The sequence below is a fragment of the Diaphorina citri genome, unplaced genomic scaffold (genome assembly GCF_000475195.1).
Source record: "Diaphorina citri unplaced genomic scaffold, Diaci psyllid genome assembly version 1.1 scaffold231, whole genome shotgun sequence".
NCBI classification, from domain to species: Eukaryota; Metazoa; Arthropoda; class Insecta; order Hemiptera; family Psyllidae; genus Diaphorina; species Diaphorina citri.
This window is the reverse complement of record NW_007377668.1, coordinates 51,418-59,131: the sequence shown is the minus strand read 5'-3', so window position 1 is coordinate 59,131 and position 7,714 is coordinate 51,418. Positions and strand designations below refer to the sequence as shown.

The 7,714-nt window shown below is 40.7% G+C and overlaps 2 protein-coding genes across 2 annotated transcripts in view; one reads left to right on the top strand and one right to left on the bottom strand.

Annotated features, from left to right (window-relative positions):
• LOC103506369 overlaps positions 1-5,219 on the top strand; it is a 15,520-nt gene extending 10,301 nt beyond the window's left edge. The window contains exons 4-7 of the mRNA XM_026821433.1: positions 1,106-1,168; positions 1,568-1,785; positions 4,414-4,513; positions 4,918-5,219. Of these exons, the coding sequence (XP_026677234.1) occupies positions 1,106-1,168; positions 1,568-1,785; positions 4,414-4,513; positions 4,918-5,096 (560 nt within the window). The 3' untranslated portion in view covers positions 5,097-5,219. The remainder of the gene's footprint in view (positions 1-1,105; positions 1,169-1,567; positions 1,786-4,413; positions 4,514-4,917) is intronic.
• On the bottom strand, positions 2,692-3,998 carry LOC103506361. The gene is made up of 3 exons (XM_017442841.2): positions 3,844-3,998; positions 3,346-3,589; positions 2,692-3,050 (listed from the first exon to the last, which is right to left on the bottom strand). Exons 1-3 carry the CDS (start codon positions 3,976-3,978, stop codon positions 2,749-2,751), a joined length of 681 nt encoding a protein of 226 aa, XP_017298330.1. The 5' UTR covers positions 3,979-3,998; the 3' UTR covers positions 2,692-2,748.
• Positions 5,220-7,714: the final 2,495 nt, after the last annotated feature.

Here is a 7,714-nt window from a genome sequence, read left to right as displayed (position 1 = left end):
TATTAAAGTTCACCACCGCCGCAATTATCCCGTTACCTACTCCCGGTTAAAAGTTGAAAGTCCACCACCTCACCGTTAGGTACTTCCACGTAAAAGTTGAAAGTTCACCACCTCGCCGTTACTTCCACGTAAAAGTTGAAAGTCCACCACCATCGCCACCGAAGCCGTTGCGTAAAAGTTGAAAGTACGCTGACGTACATAGACGTTCCGCTTTTCCTGCGTTGAAGATAAAAGTCCGCCGACGTTCATAATCTGAGGTCAAAACTCCAAAAAAATAACTGTAAAAGGTCGAAAATTCAATTTTTATTTTCCGTTCTAATGAAAGAGCTCAAAGATATGTGACGTCAGACTTCAGGCAGTTGTCTTTTTCGTCCGCTAGGTAGCGCCAGTATGCCAGCACGCTGGCGGAGGAGCAGAAAGAAATGCGCAGAAACGTATGCGCACAAACACATTAATGTGTTGCCTGTGAGGGAGCTTTGCTCGGGACATTTGATGTGACGTCATTCTGTACGGGAGCGTATGCCGTGACATCAGAGCTCAAGATTTACCGGTATTTTTTAAATCGATTTATCTCGGGATCTAAAAGTCGTAGAAGAAAAAGAAAAATTCCCTAGTTCCTCATTTTTTCTGCTCTTTGACTTTGAAAACTCACCTAAGTCAGCACAACTGCTCTATTATAGATAATTGTTCGAATTCTACAGGTTGGGACGGTTGGCCTGTGTTTTGGTAAACCCAATTAACACCTTAAGAAACATTAGCTCAATAAATTTAGGGTATGATCCAGCCTTTGGAGGCTTTGTACTTGTAGGGGCCTTTAGATGACTTTTTTAGATATTTATTTTGTAATTTTAAATAATTTTATCTAAGTAACCAGTCCCTGCTGTGCTGTCCCTGTAACTTAGAGGTATACTCTCGAACTTGTAATCCGAAGGCTTGAGTCCCTCAATTTAAAGTGATATCATTTCGAGTCCCGGATTACAAGTCCGACATTATACCTCTGAGCTATGGGGTAAAGGGAGCTGGTTACTTGAATTTTAACAGCGTCATTTGAAGTTGAACATTTGTGAAAGCTTTGCTCAAAATTTTCTTCCTTCATGTTATTCAGGTATTGAACTAATGTTGAAGCGTAACAAAGAGATCCTGTTCAACTACGGATATTTTTCGAGTGGTAATGAGCGTATGCCGTGACATCAGAGTTCAAGATTTACCGGTATTTTTTAAATCGATTTATCTCGGGATCTAAAAGTCGTAGAAGAAAAAGGAAAATTCCCTAGTTCCTCATTTTTTCTGCTCTTTGACTTTGAAAACTCACCTAAGTCAACACAACTGCTCTATTATAGATAATTGTTCGAATTCTACAGGTTGGGACGGTTGGCCTGTGTTTTGGTAAACCCAATTAACACCTCAATTTAAAGTGATATCATTTCGCGTCCCGGATTACAAGTCCGACATTATACCTCTGAGCTATGGGGTAAAGGGAGCTGGTTACTTGAATTTTAACAGCGTCATTTGAAGTTGAACATTTGTGAAAGCTTTGCTCAAATTTTTCTTCCTTCATGTTATCCAGGTATTGAACTAATGTTGAAGCGTAACAAAGAGATCCTGTTCAACTACGGATATTTTTCGAGTGGTAACCCAGCGGATCACCCACGCCTAATATCCAAGGATTGGGCCACCATGAAGAAGTTTGACCGATTCAAAATGGCGTCCACCAAACTGGTCGTGGGACTTTTGGAGCTGGACGATGACAATCTAGTTAAATTCCTGCTCACAGATCCGATTTATGTAAGTAAATTCTACTGCCACTGGTTTTTCTTCCTTTTAAGTCTGTAGGTAATTTAATGGGGGGAAAAACGAAAAAATGATACGTATTCTGTGTCCGATATGGAGGAGGCCTTTAATGAGGTCCAGATGTGAAAGAAAAGGAAATAAAAGAGGGGTAACTATTCAGAAGCCACGACAATGAAAAAGAAAGCTCCTTTTGTGTTTAACCTAACCCTATAATAACACTGTCCCGCATGGCGGAAGTGTTCTTCCCGCCTAACTATGATACAATGCAGGGCGAGATACCACTTACCTAACCTGATGTATATTCTGTCTCGGATATGGAGGAGGCTTTTGAAGAGGTCCAGATGTGAACGAAAGAAAGAAGAAATGAAAAGAAAAAGAAAAGATAAAATGCAAAGAAGAAGAGAAGGAGGAGAACAAAAAGATGTAAATAAGGTTGGAGAAAAATAAAATAAATGTGAAATCGCTACGAAAATAAACATGGACAAAATAACTTGTAGAACACTTTGCGCGCGGGATGACGGATCAGTTCCTAGGCTTAAGCCCTTATCACACCCGGCGTTGTTCGTTGACCCCATTCAGGGCTATGAGTGTATTTTAGAATATCGACTTCCACCGGCCGGACAAAATAACTGTGAAATGAAAAGAAAAGTAAGATGATGATGAATAAAACCTCTATATCTTACCTTGGGTCTACTTCTTGGCCTCACACTCACACCATCTACTTTTAGTTCGAAGATTTTCTTGGCAATTCTCTGCTCATCCATTCTCTTTAGCCGCACCAATTCAGTCCTCTGGATCTTTCGATGCTGTAGTTTTTCTGTCCCGTTTATTGATCTTGTATTTTTATCCTGTCTTTTCTAGTTTTTCCTAGGAGTGCTAAAGGAAATGATAGTAAATCAGTAGATTGTTTTCTTTCAATGAAAACGTCAACATTTTATTTCATCTTGAAAAACATTTCTATAACTTCGCTTCTTTCTCTCTTGGCCTCAATTCATTCAGTAAAACTCTCTCTCCTCTCTCTTCATTGGTAACTTGAGGTCTCTGGCTTCCAATTTCAACCTTGTCTATCAATCGTTCACAGTCGGTTTCAATCATAGATCTATCAGCTTTAGGTATGTTATTGCTTAGAATCGGATCGCCATTATTAACTGCCTTTGAAGAATCACAATTTTGAGCTCCATTTAAAGCGATATCAACGCTTTCAGATCCATTTGGAGTGATATCAACATTTTGATCTCCATTTAGAGTGGTAGCAACATTTTGAGCGAGATAGTGGGAAAATCCTACAATGCTGCAGTGAGCACCAAAGTTGTGACATAATAACACGATATCAACGCTTTCAGATCCATTTGGAGTGATATCAACATTTTGATCTCCATTTAGAGTGGTAGCAACATTTTGAGCTCCATTTAAAGTGATATCATTTTGAGCTCCATTTAAAATAACATCATTTTGAACCACAGTTGAAGAAGTAATATCACCGTTTTGACCTCCATTTAAAGTTATATTATTTTGAGCTCCATTTAAAGTGACATCATTTTGTGCTGATATCATTTTGAGCTCCATTTAAAATAACATCATTTTGAACCACAGTTGAAGAAGTAATATCACCGTTTTGACCTCCATTTAAAGTCATATCATTTTGTGGCGCAGTTGAAGTCAATTTTTTAGCTCGGATTTCGTGTTTTATGCGAGTGGCTTTGGACGAGTAATGTTTGTGTGCCAAGCAATCCCTCTGGCCAGTTACACAGAAATCTTTGCAGCATGTACGACACAAGTGGTGCTCGCATGTGAGACCCTGTAAACAAAATAATCGATTTGTTTTTTGTTTATTTTAAAGAAGTTTGAAAGGTGTTTATTTTAAAGAAGACAGAGGAAGCCAGCCGTTCCGAGAATGTACATTATACCATCAGGATAAAATCCGCCCCCGGCGGGAATCGAAACCGCGGCCTAGCACTTACAAGGCAGACGCACTACCAACCAAACTAGGCTGGCAATTTTATTAGGCATGATAGGAGGAGAAAGCCAGGCGTTATATTAATTTAATCTTACCCTTGGATTGCCGCATTTTTTCTTCACAGAAGTGCACAGCTCTGGCTTTTTCCGTTTCGCCCAATGTTCCTTGGCTTCGAGTTTTCTCTTCTTCTTAAGTCTGGAAGCAGAATAACCCTTCACCTTTTCTTCCATCGGTTGTTCTCTTCGCTTCATCTGAAAATAAATAATGAAAAAAATACTAACTAATATGCTATTAACTGACACTGTAGTAGATCTATGCTTCACTATCAGCTCGTCGATCGACAGCCGGTCGACTATATGTTTGGATACACCTTTATAACTTGTAACCTGTCTCGCTAGGGGACGTTAAACAGAGAGTAGACTAGTGTCTAGCTGTGGGACTATAAACAGGGAGGAGAACAGCTAATCCTAACCAGTCTGGGTAGCTGACAGTTCTTCAAAAGTTCAAAGGGCTCTGCTTTTAAAGAATAAGCCCTCACGATGGTTGGCTGCTGTTCAGGACAACCCAATTAAATATGGCTGGAGACCATCACCCGGTTGTATGGTGAAAGGACTGTTGGGGTTAAAGGATAAACAAAGTATATTCTATTCTGTATTCTTTTGCAGGAGGATGGGAAGATCGATTGCAACAGACCCAGGACCGGTTCAGTGGCGGGAACTTACTATACAACGGCCCCTGATGATTCTGCGGCTAGCTCGGATAAAGGTACCTATTTTATTTTTTGAGGTTAGATAGAGGGAACTTTAACTGCTAAGGTCTTATCGTCCCGAAATCGAAGAGAGAAGGAATACAGGATAGGATAAAGCCAGCCGTTCCGAGAACGAACATTATCCCTTCAGGATAAAGTCCGCCCCGGGCGGGAATCGAACCTGCGGCCTAGCGCTTACAACGCAGACGTGCTACCAACCAAGCTAACGAGTCTGGCGACAAAGCCAGCCGTTCCGAGAACGAACATTATCCCTTCAGGATAAAGTCCGCCCCGGGCGGGAATCGAACCTGCGGCCTAGCGCTTACAAGACAGACGTGCTACCAACCAAGCTAACGAGGCTGGCGACACTGGTTTTACTGGAAATATTTTCGGCTCAATTTTCGCCGCCCATTTTTCGCAGGACCGCCACAATTGCGTCTCCCCACGCTATGGGCGCCACTGACCGCAATCGAGAAATGCGCCGCAATGGAGGCGCTGTATGCGTACAAGCTGCAATCCGAGATCGACTTTGTGCTGGACGAGTTGCCTCCTCCACAAACCATACTGGTGTTTGAGGCGAAGCGAAGTGGAGGTGAATAGAATAGGATAGGGCAGGATAGGATAGGATAGAATTGGATAGGATAGTATAAACAGGATAGGATAGAATACACCTTGTATATCCTGCTGAAATAGGACTAAGAGCCCTTTTACCCCTGCAGACAATGGAGCAATTGCAAATGGGTTAAAATTATTAATAAACGATTCCTATGTAAAAAGTTGTGAAAAACACAAATCTGAGGTCAAAACTCCAATGGGTTAAAATTATTAATAAACGATTCCTATGTAAAAAGTTGTGAAAAACACAAATCTGAGGTCAAAACTCCAAAAAAAAAAAAAAATAATAAAAAAAATAACTGTAAAAGGTCGAAAATTCAATTTTTATTTTCCGTTCTAATGAAAGAGCTCAAATATATGTGACGTCAGACTTCAGGCAGTTGTCTTTTTCGTCCGCTAGGTAGCGCCAGTATGCCAGCACGCTGGCGGAGGAGCAGAAAGAAATGCGCAGAAACGTATGCGCACAAACACATTAATGTGTTGCCTGTGAGGGAGCTTTGCTCGGGACATTTGATGTGACGTCATTCTGTACGGGAGCGTATGCCGTGACATCAGAGCTCAAGATTTACCGGTATTTTTTAAATCGATTTATCTCGGGATCTAAAAGTCGTAGAAGAAAAAGAAAAATTCCCTAGTTCCTCATTTTTTCTGCTCTTTGACTTTGAAAACTCACCTAAGTCAGCACAACTGCTCTATTATAGATAATTGTTCGAATTCTACAGGTTGGGACGGTTGGCCTGTGTTTTGGTAAACCCAATTAACACCTTAAGAAACATTAGCTCAATAAATTTAGGGTATGATCCAGCCTTTGGAGGCTTTGTACTTGTAGGGGCCTTTAGATGACTTTTTTAGATATTTATTTTGTAATTTTAAATAATTTTATCTAAGTAACCAGTCCCTGCTGTGCTGTCCCTGTAACTTAGAGGTATACTCTCGAACTTGTAATCCGAAGGCTTGAGTCCCTCAATTTAAAGTGATATCATTTCGAGAAGTGTCTGCGCCAGCCTAGTTTAAGTTAGCTTGAAAGGTAGCGCGTCTGCCTTGTAAGCCCATGTCGCGGGTTTGTTTCTGTTCAACTATACATAAGTGTACAGTATTACAGTTGTTTCTGGCGCAATCCATCCCGATTCAAAATGGCAGCACCTCAAAGTTATGACTCTTATGCCACGCTGATCCCGTACAAAGGACGGGTCAACCACTAGTTCCACCTGAATTCTTTACTCTTTTATCTAAAGGTGTGTCCAACACATAGTCGACCGGGCGTCGATTGATGTCGACTGAACCGTCCATACTGCCTCGACATCATAGATTCACTTTGTCGATCGACGGCCGGTCGACTATGTATGAACCGAGATCAATTAACATCGATCAGAAAATCAAAATATATTAATTCTGATTTTCTGATCGATGTCGATCGATCTCGGTTTAGTCCTTTTTGAATAAAATGGCTTCTCAAACCTGGATTACCTTCCTGTTTGAGGGGCCTTTTTGAATGGAATTCGTCAATTTGATAAACGAAAATTTCCGAGGATTTTTTCACTTGAAAAAGAAAGAAAAAAAAAACTTTATGCCTTCCATCACTTTTATTAGACTTTTATGCCTCGAATTCAAATGCAAAATTCTCAGAATTGTCTTTCATTCCTATATCTTTCCAGGTATTTTTTTAGAAGATTTAAAGGAATTTGAGAAAAAGGCTTTTTTCTTTTTGGACTTCGAAATTTCAACGAAAAAAAAAGGTACAGGTAAGGAATTTCAAAAATGCGAAATAGGATCATATTTCCGTGTTTCTCTAATAAACGATATTCGACTGAAAAACATGGGTAGGTACATAGGTAGGTAGGTACAATCACAAAGGACTCTCTAAATAGGTATAAAGCTACATATATTATATACCTAAGTGGGGTGAAAAGCCAGTTTTATTTTTATACGTAGTTAGATTGGTGGGTAGCGCACCTGTCTTGTAAGCTATAGTTCGCGGGTTTGGTTCTCGCCCGGGGCAAACTTTATCCTATAAACGGATAAAGTTCGTTCTTGGAACGAATCTGTCTTTCTCCTATCCTGTCTTCCTCCTCTCTTGGATTTCGGGAAGAAAAGATTTTTGTTAGGCCAGCCACTCACTATCAGGTAGACCTGATCAGGTTCGCCTGTCAGGTCTACGTGATACCTGATGAGCACACAGGTAGAACTGACAGGACCTGATCAGGTGTACCTGCCAAGTATAAGTATACCTGATAATGAGTGGCTGACCTTACAGTTCCCTCTATCAAACCAACCTCAGTGGTGTAGTGGTTAGCGCCGTGGACTTCGGATCTGGAGGTTGGTGGTTCGAGTCCTAGTCAAGTCATAAAATTTAGCGTAGTGCATTAAGCAGGGAACGACATTTGTAACAAGCATTTATGCTCAACACAACTAAAATTCCTTTTTTTTATCCTTTTCCAAACCACTCCAAATCATTTTGGAGCTTGAAGAAGTAATTGATTGATGACAGAGCTGGCTAAACTTACCATTAGATGGGGCAGAGGATATGGTGGACCCGCACAGAACGCTGAGTAGTATCCCCCCGACGAACAGGAGTCTCATTTTGGAAACGCCTGAAAAACGAC

Excerpts from the sequence above, each read along its gene's own strand:
- LOC103506361 (XM_017442841.2), bottom strand. The coding sequence starts at position 3,978 with ATGGAAGAAAAGGTGAAGGGTTATTCTGCTTCCAGACTTAAGAAGAAG. Across the intron at positions 3,590-3,843 it reads AAAAATGCGGCAATCCAAGG|GGTCTCACATGCGAGCACCA; the intron begins GTAAGATTAAAT and ends TTTTGTTTACAG. Across the intron at positions 3,051-3,345 it reads TATTTTAAATGGAGCTCAAA|ATGTTGCTACCACTCTAAAT; the intron begins ATGATATCAGCA and ends ATCTCGCTCAAA.